Source organism: Lepidochelys olivacea (assembly GCF_965140295.1).
Source record: "Lepidochelys olivacea isolate rLepOli2 genome assembly, chromosome: 4".
Lineage (NCBI taxonomy): Eukaryota > Metazoa > Chordata > Testudines > Cheloniidae > Lepidochelys > Lepidochelys olivacea.
Window position 1 is genome coordinate 437853 of NC_140414.1, and position 27789 is coordinate 465641.

General features: G+C 48.0%; 1 protein-coding gene and 1 long non-coding RNA gene across 4 annotated transcripts in view; one reads left to right on the forward strand and one right to left on the reverse strand.

The window, feature by feature from the left end:
* The window catches only part of LOC311520001 (uncharacterized protein), a 30015-nt gene extending 23123 nt beyond the window's left edge, over positions 1-6892 (forward strand). Inside the window, exons 4-5 of one of the 3 annotated variants that reach the window (XR_014711443.1) lie at positions 997-3624; positions 4951-6892. Coding sequence is in view for 2 of the 3 variants with exons in the window: in XM_084627150.1 (XP_084483276.1) it covers positions 997-2294 (1298 nt within the window). In the remaining variant the exon portion in view is untranslated. Of the gene's footprint in view, positions 1-996 lie in introns of all 3 variants that reach the window. The other 2 variants (XM_084627150.1, XM_084627151.1) reach the window with 2 other exon arrangements.
* Positions 6893-8327: 1435 nt separating this feature from the next.
* On the reverse strand, positions 8328-19412 carry LOC311520004. Its single transcript, XR_014711446.1, has 5 exons — positions 19326-19412; positions 18938-19112; positions 12849-12903; positions 10691-10813; positions 8328-9343 (listed from the first exon to the last, which is right to left on the reverse strand). It is a non-coding gene; the product is annotated as an uncharacterized lncRNA (long non-coding RNA).
* Positions 19413-27789: the final 8377 nt, after the last annotated feature.

The following is a 27789-nucleotide window of genomic DNA, read 5'->3' on the forward strand; positions in this document are numbered from 1 at the left end:
AGTATATGCATTCAGTCACACCACACACAAAAACACTCTCCTGCCAGTCGATGTTATAGTTACCAGCAGCCAGCTAGGTTGATCCCTGGTAGGGAGGAGCCAATTTCCATTGGTCACTACACAATGCTCCAGGGAAGTCTTGGCAGGATGAACCCAAAGTTTCATGGCAAGGCACCCTGTTTATATAATGATTTTCCTTCATTGGGACCAATGAGTTTTCCACCGTCATACTGTCATCAATTGTTGTTTGAGTGCTTATTTTTTTTATTTGTCCTTCTCAACCTTTATCTTGTTCTTTCATCAAGTCCCTCAGGGAGTTATCCCATGCTGGTTTTGATCACAGCTATCTTGTCCCCACTGATAAGTGACTGTCTCATCTTTAGAGTTGTCAATCTGCCCTTCTCTGACATTTCATTGGGGGCGTGTGGCAGCCTCCTGGTACCCTTGCGTCTGTCTCTGGTTCCTCCTTTGTACATCTGGTTCAGCGATGGCCTTCATACTTATCTCTTAAAACACACATTCCTCATTCACACAAAACAGAATTAATTTACACACAACATTTTGAACAGGAATATCAAATTCCAATGCAAAAGAAAACAATCATGGCATTCTGTTACTTATTTTAAAATGCTAAACCTACAACAAATTGGTGACCCTCAAAGGTCTGTTACTGCCTTGAAATCAGTCCAGATACAGATTCTGGCTGATGGATCTCTACCCGTTGGCCCGTTAGGCCATTCCTTTCTGTTGTTCAAAAAGGGTGACTGGCAGGATATGATCAGATCATACACCAATACATTTAATACATGCTACATTCTTATCCTTTATTCTTCATTCTAAATTACATAAAATGCAAACTTAAAATCCTACTACTACATTTGGGGGAAGAGTTTGGGGGAGTTAAGTTCCTGATTTTTATTTGACCTCTCTCCAGCACTTGTTTTGGTTTGACCTTCCCCTTTCCATCCCTGTTTGAGGTTTCTGTTTCTATCACAGCAGGTGATGCAATGGCATGTGACAAAGAGGAGCAGAATTCTCAGCAGGAAAATGTTGAGCAAGTGGATAAAGACAGAGCACTATCGCAAAGACCAAAAAGGAATGTGTCCAGGAGTCATGAGCAGGAAAAATCCTCTGAGATTCAGCACAGACCAGAAAGAGAGCAGGGAAACCAGCCAGGGGAGGAAGTGGGTAAATTAATTTTGTGTCAAGGAACTCAGAAGGACTTCAAGGAAACCACAACACAGCAGGAAATCCTCAGGGGAAAGAGAAAAAATACATGCACTGAGTGTGGGAAAACCTTACGTCACTACTCAGCCCTTATAAAGCATCAGAGAATCCACACAGGTAAGAAACCCTGTGAATGCCGTGAGTGTGGGAAAACCTTCAAACGCAGCTCAAACCTTATTACCCATCAGAGAATCCACACTGGGGAGAGGCCATATAAATGCAGTGAGTGCGGGAAAACCTTCAATCACAGTTCACACCTTATTACCCATCAGAGAATCCATACAGGAGAGAGGCCATATAAATGCAGTGAGTGTGGGAAAACCTTCAATCACAGTTCACACCTTCTTAGGCATCAGAGAATCCACACAGGAGAGAGACCCTATGAATGCCGTGAGTGTGGGAAAAGCTTCACTTGCACTTCAGACCTTTTTCAACATCAGAGAATCCACACAGGCGAGAGGCCCTATGAATGCGGTGAGTGTGGGAAAAGCTTCACTACCAGCTCAGCCCTTTCTGAACATCAGAGAATCCACACCGGCGAGAGGCCCTATAAATGCAGTGAGTGTGAAGAAAGCTTCCCTAGGAGTTCAGCCCTTTCTGAACATCAGAAAATCCACACCGGTGTGAGGCCCTATGAATGCACTGAGTGTGGGAAAACCTTCAATCGCATCTCGACCCTTATTAGGCATCAGAGAATCCACACAGGGGAGAGGCCCTATGAATGCAATGAGTGTGGGAAAAACTTCACTCACAGATCAGCCCTTTCTGAACATCAGAATATCCACACTGGTGTGAGACCCTATGAATGCACTGAATGTCGGAAAACCTTCAATCGCAGCTCGAACCTTATTAGGCATCAGACAATCCACACAGGAGAGAGGCCCTATAAATGCAGTGAGTGTGGGAAAAGTTTCACTTGCACTTCAGACCTTTTTCAGCATCAGAGAATCCACACAGGGGAGAGGCCTTATGAATGCCATAAGTGTGGGAACACCTTCTCTTGGCACTCAGCCCATGTTAGGCATCAGAGAATCTGCAAGGGAGATCAACACCATAAAAACCTCTAGGGCTATGCATACTTTTTTTTTTAATACTTTTCCTGATTCCCACATAGTAACTTTTAAAGCTGTTTGAACTGTTTGCAGTAACATTATCCCTTAGCTTGTCCAGATGAGTGGCCCATTTTTGCCTTTTGATGTTCACCCTGTTTTGAAGTTGACCCATTTGTCCTTCCTATCAACTCCATTGTCCCATGAGTAATTCAAGTGTCCCCTTCCTACCAGGAGCCAGGGAGCGTCACATTTACACCATTCCTCCTGTTGCAAAGTTATTGTTAGTCACCCATGATACAGTTTGTATCATTGCCAGTTGTTCTCGCGTTGTTCTGGGTTGTGCTGAAGAGCAGTTATATTGGGAACTTTTCAAATGATATTTAAATGAAGAGGAGCAGGGGCAGGAAAAAGTGTCCTTTCAGCCTCTGTGACACTGGAAGGAGATGGGGAGACTCAGAGATTCCCTACTTCCCCATCACTGCAGAACTGTTACCTTTTGTCTGAGCCATGCAGAGTTTATCTTCATCACATGCTATCCCTCCACTTCTCAAAGTGTCATGTGAGGAAGAGTTCTCATCTGTCTGTGCTTGGAGATGATGCTTTGGCTTCTTTAATCCTATATCAGAGTCACTATGACTGGAGATGAATGTCAAAGACCTGGAAGGGGAATTCAAATGGATCCCAAACACAGTGTGATCATTTGGAGTTTAAATCCCAGGTTCCATCTATTGGTAAAGCCACTTCTGGCAAGGTGGCTGTTTTGTCCCCCATTATTTGGATGCTAGGATACTAAAAATGTTGTAAATAACACAACTGACTATTGAGACAATGCTGAGTGAAGTATGTTTGAATGGATCAGAGGAGAATGTGATGGGAGAATCTCTTGTCCTGATTCTGAATAATCAGACGTAACCTGCTCCAGAATTTCACTTGACACTTTCATTGTCATGTATTCTATCTCTCTGTGATGTGCATTTCTATTTTTCCTGAAGGCTGTTTGGTCAACCAATTGGATATTCAGTTTGATAGGATATAGCTCAGATTTATTGGAGAATTTAAGACAAATGACCATGTGCTAAAGTCATAGTTTCTCACTTCAGCTTTGCTTTTTCCCCGCCCCTCCATGATGACATGGAGAAAGTTCGAGTGCAGTTCTGTTAACAGGGGAGAACTCGCCAATTTACTGGACATGCTAACAGAGAAACAGCAGCGATTTAAAACCTCTACTTGGAAATGGTGAACAACAGCAGAACCCCAACTAATTGGAGGAAGTGCATGTGATCACAGTGTAGTTCAATTGTTGAAGTCAATATTGTCTCTGATGATCTGGGAAGAGAATTTCATGGTAAGTGATTTTGAACTAGGCAAAATGCCCATGTATTTTATTCCCAAAGCATGTGTAACCCAGGCCCATCAGAAGATCTCTCTTAGCTAATCCTGTATTATGGAAGATGCTGCCCTTCATGACACTGAAGTTGAGGAAATAGAAGTGGGGTTTTTGTTGAATTTATCCTTTGTGGATGCTAAAAATGTGTATAAAATTAAATCAGTTTTGGAAATCTAATAGCTGCAGAAAAATAGCTATTTCTGAATAGAAACTCCAGCTCTGGTAACAGAGATTCTGATTCAGGCCTGTATCCACCAAATTAAAAAAAAGCTGGGCATGTTTTGGGAAGCCATTTCTCACTAACACTGTTGAGATTTTGAGTGGTTTTGTAAGGGATTCTACTTCAGAGATGTCATAAATATAAAGGGAAGGGTAACCACCTTTCTGTATACAGTGCTATAAAATCCCTCCTGGCCAGAGGCAAAACCCTTTCACCTGTAAAGGGTTAAGAAGCTAAGGTAACCTTGCTGGCAACCTGACCCAAAATGACCGATGAGGGGACAAGATACTTTCAAATCTGCAGTGGGGCGGGGGGGAACTAAGGGTTTGGTCTGTCTGTGTGATGCTTTTGCCAGGTACAGATCAGGAATCTAGCTGGAACGTGCGTTAGATTTTCTTTCGTTTAATGGCTTGTAAAATAAGCTGTGCTGGAGGGAATGTATATTCCTGGTTTTGTGTGTTTTTGTAACATAAGGTTTTGCCTAGAGGGATTCTCTGTTTTGAATCTGATTACCCTGTAATCCTGATTTTACAGAGGTGATTCTTTTACCTTTTTTTAAAATTAAAATTCTTCTTTTAAGAACCTGATTGATTTTTCATTTTTCTTAAGATCCAAGGGTTTGGGTCTGTGTTCACCTGTACCAACTGGTGAGGATTATTATCAAGCCTTCACGAGGAAAGGGGGTGTAGGACTTACGGGAGGGAATATTTTGGCGGAAGACGTCTCCAAGTGGTCTCTTTCCCTGTTCTTTGTTTAAAACGCTAGGTGGTGGCAGCATACTCAAGGACAAGGCAAAGTTTGTACCTTGGGGAAGTTTTTAATCTAAGCTGGTAAGCATAAGATTAGGGGGTCTTTCATGGAGGTCCCCACATCTATACCCTAGAGTTCAGAGTGGGGAAGGAACCTTGACAAGAGAACTGTAAATTTACCCTAACCAGTGCCAAGGATTTGGGAAGAACTGGGGTTGAAAGAGTCCACACCCAGTTCTTCGTTTCCACCCCAGTAAAGGAAACTATGGTGACCAATGACCCAAGGAAAATTGTTTGTACCACTCCACTTCCTAGTGCGGTGTCGCTGATTACAGTTCCAGAGGATACCAGAGTTAGACTGAGAACAATCATCCTTCATTGTTTGGATCCAAAGAGTGAGTGCTTCATAGGACATTCCTTCCCCGTGGATCCCAAACTGGCTGCCTGAGTGGGTAACATGGACTTTCAGGCTGTAGAAATGATGGAAACCAATGAGGCAACGAATGTTTCAGGCTCCAATTTCAGACTTCCGGATACTCGCATGCTGAGTCCTGATTCTCTGGTTTTGTGTCTGACGCGACGGCTACACAATAAAGCTGATGTTGGCCCAGCTGCACCGATTTGTAGCTGTGCTGGTCTAGCATTGTTATTACAGATGCTCTCTGCCAAGGAGAGAGAGATCTCCCGTCGGACTTGATTAGTCCAGGCCCCGCAAGCGGCGGTGGCTGTGTTGGCAGGAGAAGCTCTCCCGCTGACGTAGCGCCATCTACACGGGGGGTTAGAGCTGTGTAACTACGCTGCTCAGCAGTGTGGATTTTTCACACCCCTGAGCAATATAATAGCGTAAGGAGTTCTGGTAGAAAACCTCACTCCAAAGGTTGGGGTCGGAGAATGTGTGTGAGAAAGTGTATATGAGAGAATATTGGCCCAGTATAGATTTTAATTTTTTGTATTTCAATAGAACTTATTTTGCTAAGCTTCAAAGTCCATTTTTATTAAAAGGAAAACTACTCGAGGGGACAAGATGTATAACCTTTTACCCACTTAGACTGTAAGGGTCACTGACTTCCCCACGTCTCTAATTTGGAAAAGAGATGCATGACAATGTCAGGATGTGTCCAGCAGCTAGGAAAGCTGCAATCACCACCATCAATATCAAGGAAAAGGTTGAAGTCCATTGGCTTTCATATCAAAAAGCCATCTAAAGGATGATCTACTCTGAAAAGCTATGTGGACATAGCCACAACTCTCAGGGGTGTGAAAAATCCACTCCACTGAGAGAAGTAGTTAATGTGACCTGAGCCCCAGTGTAGACAGTGTTAAGTTGTCAGAAGAATACTTCTAGTGTTTGAAGTGTAGACATAGCCTTAGTCAGTTTAGTCAGCCCTATGGGAAGCAAGTCATGACATCAATTACAATTTTGACCCTTCTTCCTGTATGTGAGAAAGCTCCTGATATGGAGGGCTGAGCCAATCGCCTGGTTTCTCAGCTGTAGCTACAGCTCTTAGTACCCATCCATCCAAAGACTGAGAGAAATGGAGAGTTCCAGTCATTGTCATTTTAGTAGCTTAGTGTTCCTTCTTTCTGTTATACCAGGGTGTGACTGTATAGCTCAGTGCATGTGTGACAAAAGCTCATTGGTGCCAATTGGCAAAGGGGTCATGGTTATTCAAAAGCAACTCCTGTCTCAGGCCTGACAAACTCGCCACACCTAATACACTGATTTTATTATATTTATCCAGGAAGCATAGCAGTGAGATCTCTACTGAAAGCTTGTAAATTATTCTTACTCCTAATCAGTAGCCAGTCATGCAATGTATTGTGCAATTGTCAACCTTTGCACCAACCCAGAAAACCCTGTGGAAAACTATCAAAGACTAACTATAGACACTGAAACCCTGTGGAAGTGAAAAGGACAATATAACAATGAGATTGTCCTTTCTGTGAATAAAGACAAAAGACTTAATCAGTTTATAACAGGGTGGAGAAAAACACTCTGGATCTATACACCAAGGAGATCCCTAATGACCAGTCGTGCTTCATGAAAGGCAGGGCCCTGTCTCCTAGGGACTAGCAATTACCGCAATAGACTGAAGTTTGAAGTGAGAATCTACTTAGATAGGAAAGGTAACTATTAAAAAGTGTAGGTTGCATTTTGTGATTTTGTTCTGTTGGTAACGGTTGATTTCCATCACTCACGTTTGTTTGTGTTTAAATCTGTATCCCTTGTTAAATAAATTTTCCATTTCTTTGATAACTGTGCTCAAGTACTGTGTGTGATGCAGGAGCAGTGGTCTACAGTAAAACTGGTAACCTGGGATGTACCATTGCTTCGGTAAGAGTGTATCTGGGATTCTTCTAAGTATTTGGTGATCAGGGCTGGACCCGAGAGGGGGACACATTGAAGGAACTTGGGGGTTAGGTTACCTCTATTGTCAACTGGCAGGGCTGCTGTGGCTCAGAGGATGGGTCTTGGAGGGCAGACAGGCCGGTGAGTTTGGTCGCTAACATCCGGCTACCAAATGTAAAAGTCCCTCTTCCTAATGGCAGGTGCCAACAAGGAGACTCTCAGCCCTCAGCAGCCTGAGAAGGGTCATAGTGTGCATCTAGGTTGATCCACCTGTCAAATCCACACAGGGAAAGCACCCTACAGCATAGCTCCCTGAATCAAAATAGCCCTAAAACTCTGCCGTATGAAATCATGGAACATTTGCTCTTCGCTCTGTGAAAGCATGTAAAGAATCTAAGCATTGGAGGGTAGGGATTGGGTCCAGAGTGAGCTAGAAAGATTGGAGGATTGGGCCAAAATAGATTTGATGAGGTTCAACAAGAACAAGTGCAGAGTCTTGCACTTAGGATGGAAGAATCCCATGCACTGCTACAGGCTGGGGACCGACTGGCTAAGCAGCAGTTTTGCAGAAAAGGACCTGGGGATTACAGTGGATGAGAAGCTGGATATGAGTCTACAGCGTGCCCTTGTTGCCAAGAAGGCTAATGGCAAATTGCGCTGCATTAGTCAGAGCATTGCCAGCAGGTCCAGGGAAGTGATTATTCCCCTCTATTTGGCACTCATGAGGCCACATTTGGAGTACTGAGTCTAGTTTTGGGTCCCGCACTACAGAAAGGATGTGGACATATTGGAGAGAGCCCAGTGGAGGGCAACAAAAATGATTAGGGGGCTAGGACACATGACATAGGAGGAGAGGCTGAGGGAACTGGGCTTGTTTAGTCTGCAGAAGAGAAAAGAGAGGGGGGATTTGATAGCAGCCTTCAACTATCTGAAGGGGGGTTCCAAAGATGAGGGAGCTCAGCTGTTCTTACTGGTGGCAAATGACAGAACAAGGATCAATGGTCTCAAGTTGCTGTGGGGGAGGTCCAGGTTGGACATTAGGAAACACTATTTCCCCAGGAGGGTGGTGAAGCACCTAGGGAAGTGGTGGAATCTCCATCCTTAGAGGTTTTTAAGGCCCAGTTTGACAGAATCCTGGCTGGGATGATTTAGTCAGGGTTGGTCCTGCTTTGAGCAGGGGGTTGTACCAGATGACCTCCTGTGGTCTCTTCCAATCCTAATCTTTTAGGATTCTAAACACCTGCAAATAGTCCCCAAATGTTTCTTTGTGTTCACATATGTACAGGTTTTATGCTATACAAAACCAAGGGGATCTTTATAGGGGAGAAGGGAACACGCTGCTTTTATTGAGAATACAACAGTTAGCATATGCTTTTCAGTCACACACACACATGCACATCATACACACAGTCCTGCCAATTGATGTTTTTATAGTTACCAATCTGTTGTAGCTTGAGTTGATCTAATGGCCAGTTAGATTGAAGACGAGTGAGGAGCTGGGCTCTGTCGGTCGCGATCCGATGCTCCAAGGTTTTGGCAGGACTGAACCCATGGAGTACTAATCCATTGTGCTCTGCATGCATGGATTCGAATCCCATCCTCATTGGGTGCATTTAGTCCAGTAGGCCCCAACCTTTCTTTGGGAATAGCACATTCCTATTCCCAACAGACTGTGGTGGGTGCCAAACACCCCATCGCTGAAATGCGGCCGAGAATCGGCAACGGTTCTCGGCATTTTGGCGGGTGGGTCTCAGGTGGCTGCATCAGTGGCGGCATTTCAGCGGCGCATTATCCTGCGGGTGCACACAACTGCCCCGGCAGGCGCCATTGTGCCCATAGGCACCACATTGGGGACCCCTGATTTAGTCTTTTCCCCCCCTTGACAAACAACCTTTGGCACAATGACTGACTAAACAACGTTGCTTCCTGCAAACAAAAACCTTCTCAAGAACTCAGACTTCCCTTGCTTATGTGGGGGGGAGGGACAGCTCAGTGGTTTGAGCATTGGCTTGCTAAACCCAGGGGTATGAGTTCAATCCTTGAGGGGGCCATTAGGGATCTAGGGCAAAAATCGGGGATTGGTCCTGCTTTAAGCAGGGGGTTGGACTAGGTGACCTCCTGAGATCTCTTCCAACCCTGATATTCTAAGCTCAGGTTTAGATTTATTTATAATAAATAATTGTTTGATTCTAGTGTCACAATCAATACAGTTGCTTCAGACTGATAGTTTCCCAGAGGGAAAACTTCACTTCTCTCCAAAGGGAGTTGAAGGAATGCACTTTTCAGAGTCCAAGACAAAACACTTCATCAGTTCTGTGTAGCCCAGAAGGTTGTCTCTTCCATAAACAGCAGCTGGAACTTAAGAACAGAGATACTGAGTCAGACCAGTTCATGTAGCCTACTATCCTGTCTTCCAACAGTGCCCAGTGCCAGCTGCCCCAGAGGGCATGAACAGAACAGGTCATCATCAAGTGATCCATCCCCTGTTGTCCATTCCTAGCTTCTGGCAAACAATGGCTAGGGACACCATCCCTGCCCATCCTGGCTAATAGCCATTGATGGATCTATCCTCCATGCACTTCTCTAGTTCTTTTTTTGAACTCTGTTCTAGTCTTGGCTTTCACAACATCCTCTGGCAAAGAGTTCCTCAGGTAAACTGTGCATTGTGTGAAGAAATACTTCATTTCAAGCCTGCAGCCTATTCATTTCATTTGGTGACCCCTCTTTGTCCTCGTGTTATAAGAAGGAGTAAATAACGCTCCCTCCCTTGGACCTTTGAAATATATTATGTGACCCCCCCCCCCGTCTCTCATATCTAGGGACCAACACGGATATAACAACACCACAAACAACAAGGTTCAATGTCAATGCACATGGGAGAAGCATCTTGTGTTTCATGCCTTACGTCCCAGTCTCATTGTGTGGCCATTTCCTTTCCCTTCTTTCTGTTAAAGGCTTTTGTGTTTTGCCCAGAAACAACATTTCCACAGGAGACACCCAGGAGTGGGGGCTGCATTCCTGTACCAAACGATCACTAGAAGGAGGCAGACAAAGGCCTTTAAGATGAGGTGTCCATCACTGTAAAAATATCATCTACCTCCTGCAGGTGACTGGCAGCCTGAATTTGTTCCTTATTCCTCCCAGAGTCTTGTCTGGAATCAGACCTATCCAGCTCCTCTCTATGTAGCAGGAAAAAACACAAACCTTGTCTTTAAAACAAGCTGTCCCCTTCCTTCTCAGGGAAAATTTTTCTATGTTTGAAATTGAGCTTCAGTTCCCCTCTCCTAGGGGCGGGTTGGGTGTGGGGCCAGCTCCCAATGAGCTCTGTTTTCACCTTTGCCCCCTTTCAGTCACTCTGGGATAGTAACTCTGCTCCCAGCTGTCAGGCAACCTCCACCACATCCAGCCTGCTTACTAGCTCCATGGTTATGTGTCACCGCCTTTGCGAGCACACACAGCATGCAGGAAGGGCGTTCGTGCTAGGTGCATTGGTCGCATGGTGGTGCACAGAGCTGCCTTCCAAGCAGTTGACCTGGGTTTGAGCCTGGAACACTAGGTCTACTTCTTTGTTGTTTCCTTGTCTGGAAGTGGTTTAATTTCAGTCACATTGTGTTGTAATCACATTATCAACAGAATGAGACAATACATTCCCCAAATATCATACAGGTCATACAGGATGGAGGTACACAAGGGGTTGGAACATACAGGGAGCTGCACTGCACATCCTTGTGTCATCAGAGAAAGACACAACGCTTGGAAACCTGCAGCCCCCATCCCCTTGCCTTCACTGTTCTGATTCCAGCTGCGTGCGATGTTTGCATGATGTTCCTGCATGATGGGGAAATAAAGTTTTGGGTCAGTTTTTACTCCTGCAGATTCCTTTGCTGTTACAATTATAATGACATGAACGAAAGGGAGGCAAAATAAAAATAAACCCAAAATTGCAATACTGGTAGGGAAAGAGAAGATCACGGTTAAGCCAAACACTTCAAAATAAAAATTAATACTAAAGAGGGGGAGGGGAGAAGCAATCAAGTGTGTGGTAATCCCCTTGATATTTGAACTCACGTTGCTAGAATCAAAGTTCAGACTTGACACTGTGGAAAACCTACAACTAGCCAGCTCTCTGAACGCCTGTGATGAGCAAGCTCGAGTTGGGACACCTCTTCTGCTTCAATCATTTATTGTCTCACTGTGTTCTCTGTCTCTTTCTTCTCCCCCCATTTCTCTTCTCCAGTGTCTCGGCCTTTCTCCTCTTGCTCCCTCTGCCCCTGTCCTTTCCCAGGAACTCACCGACTACAGCTTCTAGGAAAAGCCAGAGCTTCCATGTTCTGCACATGATCCTGTGTCAGAGGACATGTGGCTCAGGTCAGAACCAGTCACCAGAACAAATTGAAACTTTATTGGAAACTTTTCTGCCTGTTACCCAAATTACACGCCCACCACCGCTAAAGGGGGGTGGGGTACAGCTCTGACTGAGAGGCCTTACAGGAGAAATTTCAGCACAAAGAAAATTTGTGTGAAATGTTGGGAAGTGAAGAGCCCCCTTCCCTCCCCCCCAAATCCCCAGAACTCTAGTGTGACCCAGTGGCATGAGCACAGGGAATCCGGTGGGATGGGGTTACAGAACACAAGGGAGGAGGCAGCAGGGGGGAGAGGTGACAGGGAGTCTCTCTTTTTCCTTTGCTCTTCACTTTCTCTTCTTCTCTTTCCTTCCAGGAACTGCAGCCACAGCAGGGAGGGGTTTGTCTCATTGTAAGGGATCCTTGTTCGTCATGGATGTGGTGGAAGTGACGGATTCTGTGACTTCCTGCGACCTCCGTGACTTCTGCAGCAGCCACTGTGGCTGACTCCAGGGTTGCCAAAGTAGCTGCCAATGCGGCTGGCCCTGGGCACCATTTGACCAGCGGTTCCAAGGGCAGCAGAAGCAGCCGTAGCCCAGTGGTCCCCGGTAGCATTCCCGGGGTGGCCGGAGCAGCAGCTGGCCCCCTGGGGCTCCCCCGTCCCCGGCAGCAGCAGGCCCTCGGGGCTTCTCCCCTGGTCGCTGGTACTCATTATCGATCAACTAAATCGAAACACTTCCACCTGCAAGTGGATTTAGCTCAGGACCTCAGAGTCAGCAGCTCTTACAACCCCCACTGAGCTCTCTGGTCAGGTGTCCTCGCGCTGGAAGCCTCCTGTTTAGATCCTAAAATAGCGTTTTTGCACCAGGGGGACTGAAATTTTGGACTGGACGTTGTAGCTCCACCATTATTTTACTGAATTGCTTCAAAACAGAAAGTCTCCCAAGGGCCAGGCTCTCTGCCATGGAAACAGCTGCCACAGCTCTCCAGGAGTCTGTGCACCACTCAGCAAAGTACAAACCTGCTCCGAACTGAAGTGAGGTCAGACAGTGACAGTAACGCAAATACTTCAGACTATTAACCCTAGGTCCCTTTCTTTCTGTAACCCAGGACATGCCAGTCAACGGTTAGCCATGGCGTTATCTTCATCTTAAAATACCTCTCAGTACGTTTAACAGAGGAAGTGAAAACCCCTCCCACCAATGGCTCCCTGTTAAGGAGTTGTTCCATACCTGCCCCTGGAGACTGGTTTTACACCCTTAGAGCTTTTTCTCTTCAAACCCCTTATCCCAATCTATGGGCCAACCTCCGCATTTCAGAGTTTAGCGTTTACTCTCATCACCCTAGTACGGCACTTTCCATGTGAATTAGACAAAGTAAGTGGGGGAAGCTACAAGGCTAATGAAAACTGATGCTCTGGGTGAGGCCTGAACTCACAACCCCAGCAGTGTGCCTCCCTGCACTGACCAGCTGCACCCCTGTAGGTGCTTTGTAGACTAACTTGGGAAGTAGGCAGTTACCTGTGTCTGTGGTTCACCACTTTGGCTGGTAACTGAAAGGCTGCTGGTTCAAACTCTGTGGAAAATGGAGGTCTTTTTAAGTGATGAGAATCCAGTACATTTTAACAGGCAGAAAATCTCCTCTATTCTGGTCTAGCCTCGTTTGACTCCTGCCCATCATCTTCCTCCTCCTTCAGTGTCTTTCCTTCCCCACTGGGGACATGCAGAGATGAACCCTGGTCAGTCTGTGTCACAGACAGTCTGTATCGCATAGAGCGGTGCTTTTCAAACGGTGCAATGGAAGGCACTGGGTTGCAGCGACTCTGGCCAGCACCACCGACCTGGCCGTTAAAGGTCCAGTCTGTGGTGCTGCCTGGCTAAGGCAGGCTAGTCCCTATCTGTTCTGACACTGTGCTGCACCCCAGAAGTGGCCAGCAACAGGTGTGGCTCCTAGGCGGGGGTGGGGGCACGGGGCTCTGCAAGCTGCCCCCAACCTAGCCAATGGGAGCTGGGGGTGGTGCCTGCGGGCGAGAACCACGCAGAGCCACTTGCGCACCTCCACCTAGGAGATGGACCTGCTGCTGGCCGCTTCTGGGGTGCACACAGTCTGCAGTACCGGGGAGGCAGGAAGCCTGCCTTAGCACCCCCGCTGTGCCGCTGACTGGGAGTCACCTGTGGTAACCTCGCGCCCCTGCCCCCTCTCCCCAGGTGCTTTGGGGGTGGGGGGGGCCTAGAGCCCAGCATGGAGCTGCTGTCCCTGCAGGGTCCCTGGGAGTCACAAAGGGCTGGAAACGCACTGTTTCTGTAAGAGCAAAGGCTGAAATAATCTCATCTCCACCTGACTGCAGGAGCTGGGGCTTTAAGGAAAGCAATAACTCTCATGAGACTCAAGGCAAAATCATCAGCACTGAGTCGGACTGAATTTTCATTCTCTGGGATTCCCTGGAGCAGGGGTTCCCAAGCTTGTTGCTTCTGTGACCCCCCCGCCCAACATGATCTAAAGAACTGCACAGCCCACCTGTGCCCCAACAACTGTTTTTCTGCATAGCCCATAGATTAAAAGCCAGGGCTGTCATTAGGGGGTAGCCAGCAGAGCAATTGCACAGGGCCCAACACCACATGCCCCCCCCCCCCCCCATGAACTGAATTTGCTCCAGCTTTGGCTTCAGCCCCAGGCGGTAGGGCTCAGATTTCAGCTTTCTGCTCTGAGCCCCAGCTAGTCTAACACCAGCCCTGCTTTCTGGTTTATTTTGGTGGACCCCCCTGAAGCCTCCTTGCTGCCCTCCAGGGGGCTCTGGACCCCTGGTTGAGAACCACTGCCTTGGAGCTCTGTTTAGAAGGAGGGAGCAAAGCTGCTGCCTATCCTGATGGCTGAACTGAGGCCCTTAGAGTGGGATATTCAGGCACTGCCAGCTACACCTGGAAAGCTCACTGAGCAGCTGCCTGCCCTCAGGGACAGTCTAAACCTGCAGGGCCCCAGGGGGCAATGAAGCAGCTGGGTCAGGCTGGGAACCTTGATTCCCAGAGAACTGCCCTAGCTCCCTGCTCAGCAGCTAAGAAGTCAATTCCCCCCACCCCTGATGAATCAGCCTGGAGCTAAGTGCAGTGCTGTGGGTTTCTCCTTTCCCTCCTGCTGGAGAGTGCAGGGATCCCAGGGGCATTTCTAGAAGAAACAGAAAGCTCAAGTTCAGATTACATTTTTATTTACAATTTTTTTATAATCCTTCAATCCTAGTGTCACCATCGATAACATTGCTTGTTTACCAGTCTAGACCTTAGAATCATAGAATATCAGGGTTGGAAGAGACCTCAGGAGGTATCTAGGCCAACCCCCTGCTCAAAGCAGGACCAAGCCCAACTAAATCAGCCCAGCCAGGGCTTTGTCAAGCCAGGCCTTAAAAACCTCTAAGGATGGAGATTCCACCTTGTCAAGGTTCCTCCCCCACTCTGAACTCTAGGGTACAGATGTGGGGACCTGCATGAAAAACCTCCTAAGCTTATCTTTACCAGCTTAGGTCAAAACTTCCCCAAGGTACAAAATATTCCACCCTTTGTCCTTGGATTGGCCGCTACCACCACCAAACTAATACTGGTTACTGGGGAAGAGCTGTTTGGACGCGTCTTTCCCCCCAAAATACTTCCCAAAACCTTACACCCCACTTCCTGGACAAGGTTTGGTAAAAAGCCTCACCGATTTGCCTAGGTGACTACAGACCCAGACCCTTGGATCTTAAGAACAATGAACAATCCTCCCAACACTTGCACCCCCCCTTTCCTGGGAAATGTTGGATAAAAAGCCTCACCAATTTGCATAGGTGTCCACAGACCCAAACCCTTGGATCTGAGAACAATGAAAAAGCATTCAGTTTTATTACAAGAAGACTTTTAATAAAAATAGAAGTAAATAGAAATAAAGAAATCCCCCCTGTAAAATCAGGATGGTAGATACCTTACAGGGTAATTAGATTCAAAACATAGAGAACCCCTCTAGGCAAAACCTTAAGTTACAAAAAAGATACACAGACAGAAATAGTTATTCTATTCAGCAGAGTTCTTTTCTCAGCCATTTAAAGAAATCATAATCTAACACATACCTAGCGAGATTACTTACTAAAAGTTCTAAGACTCCATTCCTGGTCTGTCCCCGGCAAAGACAGAATATAGACAGACACACAGACCCTTTGTTTCTCTCCCTCCTCCCAGCTTTTGAAAGTATCTTGTCTCCTCATTGGTCATTTTGGTCAGGTGTCAGTGAGGTTACCTTTAGCTTCTTAACCCTTTACAGGTGAGAGGAGCTTTCCCCTGGCCAGGAGGGATTTCAAAGGGGTTTACCCTTCCCTTTATATTTATGACACACCTCCTCCCTAGAGAACCCATTCCAGTGCTTTACTAACCTCCTAGTAAAATAGTGTTTCCTAATATCCAACCTAGACCTCTCCCACTGCAACTTGAGAACATTGCTTCTTGTACTGTCATCTGCCACCACTGTAGAACAGTTGAACTCCATCCTCCTTGGAACCTGCCTTCAGGTAGTTGAAGGCTGCTATCAAATCCCCCAAAACTGGTGTTCTAGATGAGGCTTGAACTCACAACCGCAACATCACTGCTCTGTAAGTACTGTGTACCAGCCTATTGCACCCACCCTACCCAAACCTTAACCAACAATTTTGGACATTGACAAAAAATAATGGCTTACCCCTAAGAATGGGGTTGTGTTACATTCCTTGTCCTGACACCATCTTGTGGCCATTTCCTTTCCCTCCTTTTGGTAAAAAGCTTTGGTATTTTGTGGAAACTTTATTTCCTCAGGAGAGACCCAGGAGTGGGGGCTGCCTGCATATACCAAGCACCCACTAGATTAGAAGGTGACCGAGAAACACCCTTAAGACAAGGCAGCCGTCCCTGTCAAAAAAATCATCTCCCGTCTTCACTTGAGTGACAGCCTGAATCGTTCCTTATCCGAGCAAAGCCCAAGGACTGGCATCAGCAGGAGCAACAAAACCATCTGTACGTAGCAGGAACCAACGCACAACGTGCTTTAAAAGGAGCTGTCTCCTTCCTTCTGGGGTAAAATTTGCCATTATGGTCATCAATTTCATTGCCCTTTTCTGAGGGCAGAGATGGGGTTGGTGCCACGGCAGGCTAGGATGTGGAGTCCATGCCCCCATCTGTCAGTCACTCTGGAAACCTGTTTCTGGTCAGAGCTGACAGGCCAGCTCCAGTCTCTCCAGCCAGCTCCTTAGCTCTGTGGGAGTGAGTCATTTGGCAAGCATAAGTGGCACATAGGAGATGTCCTTTGGCCAGATGCATTGTTGGTATAGTGGTGAGTCTAGCTGCCCTCCAAGCAGGTGATTGGGGTTTGATTCCCGGGCAATGCAGTGATGTGATGCTTTCTTGGCTGGGAATTGGTTTAATTTCAGTTTATGAATGAGAGAATTATGTCTCAGATAATGTCCCAAATCCCAGCAGGTCGTTAAACACACAGTGGAGGAAGAAAGGGGCGGGACTATACAATGAGCTGTTGGAGTCATCCTTGTATTACAATGTTTGGTTTATTTTATTTTTTTTAAATTCCTTTACTTCCCTCTCCCTTTTAGACTCAGGGCCTTTAAAGTCAGAAGGGACCAGTGTGACCATCGAGTCCGACATCCTGCACCTTCTAGACCAAAAGACCCCACTCACCCACTCCTGTAATAGACCCCTAACCTCTGCTTGAGTTATTGACATCCTCAAATCATGGTTTAAAGATGTCAAGTTACAGAGAATCCACCATTTACACCAGTTTAAACCTGCAAGTGACCCATGCCCCATACTGCAGAGGAAGATGAAAAAAAACCAGGGTCTCTGCCAGTCTAACCTTGGGGAAAACTCCTTCCCAACCCCAAATATGGTGATCAGTTAGACCCTGAGCATGCAGAGAAGTCACACTGGGCAGACACCTGGGAAAGAATTCTCTGCAGTAACTCTGAGCCCTCCCCACCTATTCTCCCATCTCCGCCAGCTGGAGGTATTTGCTGCTAGCAATCACAGATTGGCCACACGCCATTGTAGGCAGTCCCATCACGCTACCCCATCCATAAATTTATCAAGCTCAGTCTTGAAGCCAGTTGGGTTTTTTTGCCCCCACTGCTCCCCTTGGAAGGCTGTTCCAGAACTTCACTCCTCTGGTGGTTAGAAACCTTCACATAATTTCAAGGTTAAACTTGCTGGTGGCCAGTTTATATCCATATGTTCATTAATAGTGGGGGCATGTGATAGTGTGGGGGAGGGAGGGAGAAAGACTGGAGAACTGACAGTGGGAGCCAGAGGGATTCCCTGTTGCCCGACCACCCATCTCTGGGAGGAAGCAATTGGAATTGCCTTTGGGAAGCGGCCGCTAATAAATTAGGTGTAAAATCATTATTTCGTTGGAATCAGATTAAAGCGTCCTCACACCCAGCGTCACAGTCATTGAAATGGCTCATTCCTGGTATGTTATCGGCCACAGCAATACAATGAGTGGAATCAAATCCCTTTTCAGAGCCAAGGCACACAAAGAAATCCTGGGGCTTTTCGTTCCCTAGTTTCTGGCTCCATCATGTGGCCATTTGGTTTCACTCATTTCTGTTAAAACCTTTAGCATTTTGCAAAGAAATGTTAATTCTGTGGGAGAGACTCGGGAGCGTTTTTCTGTTTTGTGTTGTTAAGGATTGAAATGTTCCCCAGGTTACCATTTCATCTGTAACTGGTAGCCTCCTACGCAGAAGACAGGTCACTACTTCAACTATGGCATCATGTAGCTTGGGAAACCTCAGCAAACTACAGGCATGTCAGCAACCAGAGCTCTAATCCTTCTGTAATTGGCAGGATTCAAACCCGTGTAGCCAGACCCCAATGGATCTCTAGTCCATTCCCTTAACCACTCAGCCACAACTACTGACTTTTGGCAGCACTCCCACTGCACACTAGTTCTGTTCTCACTGCGTGATCGTTTCCAATTGTTTCCTCAGACCAGCTTCCCCAGCACACTGACGGCTGTGCCATTGTGTCAGTGGGCCCGTGGCTGAACAGCGAGAATTCCTGCCCATTTCCCTGCTGGCTGGAGCATGAGGAGAGTGTGTTTGTGGTTAATGACGTTGCTGTCGACTATTTCCATTCCCCACCTCAACAATTCGGACAGTCCCTTTTCCCGTCGTATCACCAACACCTCAGCGACGACAATAGCAGGGGGCAGGGTTTTGCTGGGATGCTAAGACTTTCCAGGGGGTTGGTGGCACCTTTCTTTCCTCACCAGGGAGTAAACTCTGCTTCTTATTCCATCCTTGACCTTTCAAGGAACAGCAGCAGCAGCAGGAAGAAAGAGGAGAGGGAATATCTCACTGTCAGGGCTGAAGGTGGCCACGTCCTCTCTGTCTGACCATTGCCATTGCAGGAGAGAAGGTTTCAATGGAACTGAATGCCCTGGCTCAGACAAGAGACACAGGGAGGTTTTCCTGTTCATGCATCTGTGCAAAGGGAATTGTGTCGCTGTGTGAAACTGAGGAGGGACATGAAACGCCCACACGGTGGCACAATGCCCTAAAGAATGGGCGTGAAGGAATCAGGCTGAGCAATGATTGAAATGGACTCACCTGGGATTGAAATGACGTTTGTTTCTTTCCCCCACATCACGAGAAATGTGACATTAATTCAGATGCGGGATTGAGGCTTCTTTAGCTCTTTGTAGAAACTTGAACTTGATTCCCAGGAAGGGCAAGAGGGAAAGTCTGGACTCTGGAGCTGCCTTTAGTCCCTGGCTGGGGTCTCCTGAACAATGGAAAATATCCCTTGTTTGCTGCTGCCAAGGGAATCATGGACAGCTGAGACGTCCCTTGGATCAAAGGGGGATGTTGGATGGAATTTATCACAGAACCCTCCCTGCTCCCCAGCGCCCCACAGGGAGAAACTAGAGACGGAGGAGTCATTCCTCACCTGCGCTCCCAGAAGAGCTGCTAGGACTCCTTCCTGCCAGCTACTCACCCCCTGGATTCATCCTCAACTCCTGGGATCTTTCTGCTCCCAAAGCTCCAGAGTCCTGGGGTGGGGAGGGCGTCACTGCGCAGTCTGAAATACAAGGGAGGATTCTGGAATTGAAGGAACAGGGAACAAATAGAGGGGAAAGAAACAGAGAGAAAATGCCTCTTTTCTCTCCCCTTCCCCACCCAGCAAGAAATGTTATCAATGGGGAAACTCCCCACCAGGACCGGACTTAGGGAAAGTGGTGCCCTGGGCAAAACTTGTATTTTGGCACATCCCCACTGCCCCTGGGGGCTCCCCACTCCCCCTTTGCCCCTAGTTCCTGCACTCCCAATGCTTGCACCTCCGTCACCCCTAACCCCTGCCCCCTCCTGTGCCCTAAACCCTACACTGTGTCCCCTTTGCCCGTAACTCCTGCACTCCCCTCCTGTGGCCCCAGCTGCTGCCCCTCTCCTGCACCTCCTTCACCCCAACCCCTGAACCCCCTCCTACACCCATGTGGAGAAACTGAACTGTGTGCATGGAGCAGCTGGCATTGCTGCCTTCTTCTCCCTGGAATGCAGCTCCTCTGTGCACCCCTCTGGGGCTGCAGGGGTGGAGCGGGGCGAGGAGCAACGTCAGAGCTCCCTGCATCCAGGTCACTTTTCTCCCCAGGGCTGGTCATTTTGGCAAAGCGGACCCATCATGCTGCATAGCTAGGCAGAGTAGGCGTCTCTATGCAAACACAGTCTGTTCCTGAAGTCTTTCCCCCAGCTCCTCACTAGATGTGAAGGAGGAGCTCATTCAGACCCTGCTTACACTTAATATTTAAAAACTCCTTATTGTCCCTATCTCTGCTGGCATTAGATTTCTCCTCCTGTCCCTTCTCTGACAGCTCAGATGAGGCAGCTGAGGTGGTTAAGGTGATGGCGTACTAATCCATTGTGCTCTGCATGCATGGGTTTGAATCCCATCCTCATTGGATGCATTTAGTTTTTTCCCCTCCTTGACAAACAACCATCTCCCCTTTGGTACAACCTGGATACTCTCATAAAAAACCAACCTTCCACACAAACTTCCTCGTGGCTGGACTTTACAAAAACTAGACAAGCCATTTACAACACTGTGACGAAGTGGGACTGTTCTTAATGTTTCCTCTGAATAGTGTGGGGGTGCCTCAGTTTCCCCTAGGCAGTTCTTAAGTATCTAGGGGGTGGAGTAAGGGTGTATGATCATTGCAGAGCCCTAGAGGGCAGGTGTGTGCAGGAGTCTGGACACAGAGAATGGCCAACACCCTGTTTCCTGGCAACTGATGGCCTGGGCCCTTCCCCCCTGCAAGATGAGAGCTGAAGGGTTGGAGAACAAAGGAATCAGGTGACCACCTGGCCCGGGAAAGGAACAAAGCCCGGAGGAGGGGGGGCTGGAGGGGGTTTTCAGTTTGGGGCTGGCTGGGACATGGAGTGAAGTACAGACGTGATTGTCTGGCTCACTGCCCCCCAAAATGGACCCAGCTGAGGGGTCCCATTCTCTGCACCTGCAAGCTCTGTTTTAGACCATGTTCCTGTCATCTAATAAACCTTCTGTTTTACTGGCTGGCTGAGAGTCCCGTCTGACTGCGAAGTTGGGGTGCAGGACCCTCTGGCTTCCCCAGGAGCCCCGCCTGAGCGGACTCGCTGGGGGGAAGCGCACGGAGGGGCAGAGGATGCTGAATGCTCCGAGGTCAGACCCAGGAAGGTGGAAGCTGTGTGAGCTGTGTGTCCTGAAGACAGGCTGCTCACAGAAAGGAGACTGCCCCAGGGTCCTGACTGGCTTCATGGGGAGCAGTTCCAGAGCATCGCCCAGGGACTCCGTGACAAACACACTTTGCTTCTCTACAGAAGAAAAAGGACACTAAACTATCTAAACTACTACATGCCACAAGGGGCCACAACAGTCGTTCATTTAACCCACCCAGCAATATTGTTAATCTATCCAACTATACTCTTCGCCCAGCAGAAGAAACTGTCCTATCTCGTGGCCTCTCCTTCTGCCCCTCCACCCCCATGGACATGATACAGTTCTGTGGTGACCTAGAATCCTATTTTCAACGTCTCCGACTCAAGGAATATTTCCAGCACACCTCTGAACAACATACTAACCCACAGAGACCTTCCTACCAAGACTACAAAAAGAAGGATTCTGGGTGAACTCCTCCGGAAGGTCAAAACAACAGACTGGACTTCTACATAGAATGCTTCCGCCGATGTGCATGGGCTGAAATTGTGGAAAAGCAGCATCACTTGCCCCATAACCTCAGCCGTGCAGAACACAATTCTGACATCATAATCAAAAAGGCTGACAAAGGAGGTGCTGTCGTCATCATGAATAGGTTGGAATATGAACAAGAGGCTGCTCAGCAACTCTCCAACACCTCTTTCTACAAGCCATTACCCTCTGATCCCACTGAGAGTTACCAAAAGAAACTACAGCATTTGCTCAAGAAACTCCCTGAAAAAGCACAAGAACAAATCCGCACAGACACACCCCTGGAACCTCGACCTGCAGTATTCTATCTACTACCCAAGATCCATAAACCTGGAAATCCTGGGCGCCCCTCATCTCAGGCATTGGCACCCTGACAGCAGGATTGTCTGGCTATGTAGACTCCCTCCTCAGGCCCTTCGCTACCAGCACTCCCAGCTATCTTCGAGACACCACTGACTTCCTGAGGAAACTACAATCCATTGGTGATCTTCCTGAAAACACCATCCTGGCCACTATGGATGTAGAAGCCCTCTACACCAACATTCCACACAAAGATGGACTACAAGCCGTCAAGAACACTATCCCCGATAATGTCACAGCAAACCTGGTGGCTGAACTTTGTGAATTTTTCCTCACCCACAACTATTTCACATTTGGGGACAATGTATACCTTCAAATCAACGGCACTGCTATGGGTATCCGCATGGCCCCACAGTATGCCAACATTTTTATGGCTGACTAGAACAACGCTTCCTCAGCCCCTACTCTACTTGCGCTACATTGATGACATCTTCATCATCTGGACCCATGGAAAAGAAGCCCTTGAGGAATTCCACCATGATTTCAACAATTTCCTTCCCACCATCAACCTCAGCCTGGACCAGTCCACACAAGAGATCCACATCCTGGACACTACGGTGCTAATAAGCGATGGTCACATAAACACCACCCTATACCGGAAACCTACTGATCGCTATTCCTACCTACATGCCTCCAGCTTTCATCCAGACCACACCACACAATCCATTGTCTACAGCCAAGCTCTATGATAACAACCGCATTTGCTCCAACCCCTCAGACAGAGACAAACACCTACAAGATCTCTATCAAGCGTTCTTACAACTACAATACCCACCTGCTGAAGTGAAGAAACAGATTGACAGAGCCAGAAGAGTTCCCAGAAGTCACATTCTACAGGACAGGCCTAACAAAGAAAATAACAGAACGCCACTAGCCGTCACCTTCAGCCCCCAACTAAAACCCCTCCAATGCATTATTAAGGATCTACAACCTATCCTGAAGGATGACCCAACACTCTCACAAATCTTGGGAGACAGGCCAGTCCTTGCCTACAGACAGCCCCCCAACCTCAAGCAAATACTCACCAGCAACCACATACCACACAACAGAACCACTAACCCAGGAACCTATCCTTGCAACAAAGCCCGTTGCCAACTGTGCCCACATATCTATTCAGGGGACACCATCATAGGGCCTAATCACATCAGCCACACTATCAGAGGCTCGTTCACCTGCACATCTACCAATGTGATATATGCCATCATGTGCCAGCAATGCCCCTCTGCCATGTGCATTGGGCAAACTGGACAGTCTCTATGTAAAAGAATAAATAGACACAAATCAGATGTCAAGAATTAGAACATTCAAAAACCAGTCGGAGAACACTTCAATCTCTTTGGTCACTCGATTACAGACCTAAAAGTGGCAATTCTTTAACAAAAAAACTTCAAAAACAGACTCCAACGAGAGACTGCTGAATTGGAATTAATTTGCAAACTGGATACAATTAACTTAGGCTTGAATAGAGACTGTGAGTGGATGGGTCATTACACAAAGTAAAACTATTTCCCCATGTTTATTCCCCCTGACCCTCCTCCCCCGCTGTTCCTCAAATGTTCTTGTCAACTGCTGGAAATGGTCCACCTTGATTATCACTTCAAAAGGTTTTCTCCCGCTGCCCCCCAGCTCTCCTGCTGGTAATAGCTCATCTTAAGTGATCACTCTGCTTACAGTGTGTATGGTAACACCCATTGTTTCATGTTCTCTGTGTATATAAATCTCCCCACTGTATTTTCCACTGAATGCATCCGATGAAGTGAGCTGTAGCTCACGAAAGCTTATGCTCAAATAAATTTGTTAGTCTCTAAGGTGCCACAAGTCCGCCTTTTCTTTTTGACTAAACAATGTTGCTTCCTGCAAACAAAAACCTTCCCAAGAACTCAGACTTCCCCTACTTTTAATGACATATGTCTAGTTCTGCATATCTTAGATTTTAACTCAAAAGGTAACATCCTCATAATCTCTCCTAAACACCCTGGGATCTCCCCAAATTATTAAAATGCCCCCACCTCAGAAACCAGGTTTCAGAGTAGCAGAAAGGCCACGACAGTGAGCCACACCTAGAGAGTCTAGGCCAAGCTGTTCTGAAGGAGGCAACTCAAACATTTTCTCTCTGCTTCCCTTGGCAAGGTCTGACTGGGAAAACAAAATCCCCCAAATTGAAGATTTTCTGCTGAGAAACCAATACTAGTCTGTTTGGGGACTTTGATTTGAATGGATTATTATTATTCTCTTCTGATCTCTGAATTATTTCAGTTCAGTCTTTGTCCTCCAGATGTGTTTCCAGGTGTTGAGTTGTGGGGGAGAAAGGCCAAGTCATGATGTCTCTTCCCCTCTTTCATAGTTTCTTCCAACTTTCTAGAAAGCTCCTTTGCTAGGATGTGAGTCAAGCAGTGTCCATTGTCTCTGTGCTATCTTGGAGAAGTCTGCATTGTACACGGTTCCTGGGATAGACCTTGGGAGTGTGGATACCTTTAACGGGCCAGCAGCAAGTCTGGCTTTTCCATTGACGCACCTGAAAGGCTGGTGGTGGGCATTTCCCAACCTCATAACCTATTTCAATAACGCACCCAGAGTAAAACTTCATCACTTCCCAGACAAGGCTAGCATACGCCATCCAACCCGGTATTAACGTTCAACAGATCAAGACTTTTACAATGATACCTCACAAGGCAGACTTTGTACAAAACATAACATCATTATATGAGAGTGGTGAATATGGGGCTTCCAAGGTGCTCCTTTGCGCACAGCATGCCACACCTGGGCTTACACTGCAAAGGAGAGGAACCCTTAGGGTATGTCTACACTACAAAATTAGGGCGATTTTATAGAAGTCGATTTTTCGGAAGCAGTTTTATACAGTCGATTGTGTGTGTCCCCCTTAAGCGCATTAAGTCGGTGGAGTGCGTTCACAGTACCATGGCTAGCGTCGACTTTTGGAACGGTGCACTGTGGGTAGCTATCCCACAGTTCCCGCAGTCTCCACTGACCATTGGAATTCTGGGTTTTTCCAATGCCTGATGGGGAAAAAACGTTGTACCAGGTGGTTTTGGGTACATGTCGTCAGTCACCCTTCCTTCCCACCCTCCGTCCATGAAAGCAACGGCAGACAATCATTTTGCACCCTTTTTCCTGGATTGCCCATGCAGACACCATAGCACTGCAAGCATGGAGCCCGTTCAGATCACCGCTGCAGTTGTGAGCATTGTAAACACCTCGCACATTATCCTGCAGTTTATGCAGAACCTGCAAAACCAGGTGAGGAGGAGACAGCAGCGGGATGACGAGAGTAATGAGGACATGGACATGGACTTCTCTCAAAGCATGGGCCCTGGCAATTTGGACATCATGGTGACATTGGGGCAGGTTCATGCCGGGGAACACTGATTCTGGGCCTGGGAAACAAGCACAGACTGGTGGGACCACATAGCGTTGCAGGTATGGGATGTTTCCCAATGGCTGTGAAACTTTCGCATGCTTAAGGCCACTTTCATGGAACTTTGTGACTTGCTTTCCCCTGCCCTGAAGTGCAAGAATACCAAGATGAGAGCAGCCCTCACAGTTCACAAGCGAGTGGCGATAGCCCTGTAGAAGCTTGCAACGCCAAACAGCTACCGGTCAGTCGGGAATCAATTTGGAGCGGGCAAATCTGCTGTGGGGGCTGCTGTGATCCAAGTGGCCAACGCGATCACTGAGCTGCTGCTATCAAGGGTAGTGACTCTGGGAGATGTGCAGGTCATAGTGGATGGCTTGGCTGTAATGGGATTCCCTAACTGTGGTGGGGCGATAGACGAAATGCATCTTGGGACCGGACCACCTTGGCAGCTAGTATATAAACTGCAAGGGGTACTTTTCCATGGTCCTGCAAGCACTAGTGGATCACAAGGGACGTTTCACCAACATCAGTGTGGGATGGCCGGGAAAGGTGCATGGTGCTCGCATCTTCACGAACGCTGGTCTGTTTGAACAGCTGCAGGAGGGGACTTAATTCCCAGACCAGAAAATAACTGTTGGGGATGTTGAAATGCCTATAGTTATCCTTGGGGACCCAGCCTACCCCTTAATGCCATGACTCATGAAGCCATACACAGGCACCCTGGACAGTAGTAAGGAGCAGTTCAACTACAGGGTGAGCAAGTGCAGAATGGTGGTAGAATGTGCATTTGGATGTTTAAAGGGTTGCTGGCGGAGTTTACTGACTGGGTTAGACCTCAGCGAAACGAATATTCCAATTGTAATTGCTGCTTGCTGTGGGCTCATAATATCTGTGAGAGTAAGGGGGGAGATGTTTATGGCAGGGTGGGAGGTTGAGGCAAATTGTCTGGTGGCAGATTTTGCATGGCCAGACACCAGAGCGATTAGAAGAGCACAGCTGGGTGTGCTGCGCATCAGAGAAGCTTTGAAAACCAGTTTCATGACTGGCCAGGCTACGGTATGACAGTTCTGTTTTTTTCTCCTTGATGAAAACCCACCCCCTTGGTTGACTCTACTTCCCTGTAAGCCAATCACCCTCCCCCCTTCGATCACAGGTTGCAGAGGCAATAAAGTTTCAAAATCATGCATTCTTTATTAGTTCATTACATAAATAGGGGGATAACTCGCAAGGCAGGCCGGGAGGGGTGGGGGAGGGGGGAGACACCAGGTGGAGTAGTGGATGAGGGGAGGAGGGAAGGACAATGCCACACTACAGTTCAAAACGTATTGAATAGACAACTAGAGAAAAAGTGGGCCAAATGTTTAGGGTATATTTGCAGAGAATATGTGTCACAAACTATGCAATTAATAACATGAGAAAAACACCAAGAACGGAGGGGATTTTATTTTGCTATTAAAGAACTAGTGGGAAAGAGGGACTGTTTGAGTAGATTTTATATGAGTGTCCAATACATAAACAGAAAGTGATGGTCCCCCCACTGCCACCGTTCACATGGGCAGCAGGGAGCCCTTTGAAGAGCTCATTTAAGAGGGCAAGGAAGTGGGAGCTGGAGGGCTCCCTGGGTGAGGTGAGAGGCCAGTAGTGGGGGATGGGCAGGTGACTAGCAACTGATGGCTGGGGGCAACTGTGTTTGCAGTTAGGGGGCAGCAACTAGGATTGGGAAACCGGGGTCTGGGGCAGTCCCCATGGGGGACACGTGCTCCTCCCTTCCCTGCCCATCCCCACTCCAGGGGCAGCCATGTTTTGGGGAATGACTCCGGGCAACAATTTCCCACCTAAACAAGGACAAATCACTGCAGATAAAATGGGTGGGAACCCCCCCCCAAATGGGAGGAGATTTTAAACGGACATTTGAGAATTAGGGAGAGACGGGGGGGGGGGGGGGATGAGGAGAGACGAGAGAGCGGATCATTTGAGGGGAAAGGGGGGGAATCGCCCCGGAGTTTGCAGCCACGTGTGAGATGCTGAGAGAGAAAAGGGGACGAGCCGGAGGGAATTTGTATCGGGGCTGAGAGGCGAGTGGCACAAACAGGGACAGGATCCAATTATCTCCCCCGCCCCCCACTTCCCCCCCCCGGGGAATTCAACCCCCCCCCGGCTACTCCGGCTTCTGCCCCCCCCGCCCGATCCCCCCCGGGGACCCCCCCGCCGGGCCCCAGTCTCTGCCCCCCCCCCATCCCAGCGGGGCCGGGGGCAGATCCTGGCGGCGGCTCCGCCGGGGCTGAGGCAGCTCCGAGGCTTCTCCCCGGTTCCCGGGGGCAGAGAGTCGCTTCCCCCCCCCCGGGGGTCTCTCACTCACCGGGGGGCTCCGGCTGCGGGCGGGGGCGGGCAGAGCCCGGGGGGCTGGTCCCGGCTGGAGAAACCCCCCCCCCCGGCCGGGCACGGAGGGGTTAATGACGGGCCCTCCCAGCACAGACCCCTCGGGGGGGAGCAGCCGCTGCCCAGCCC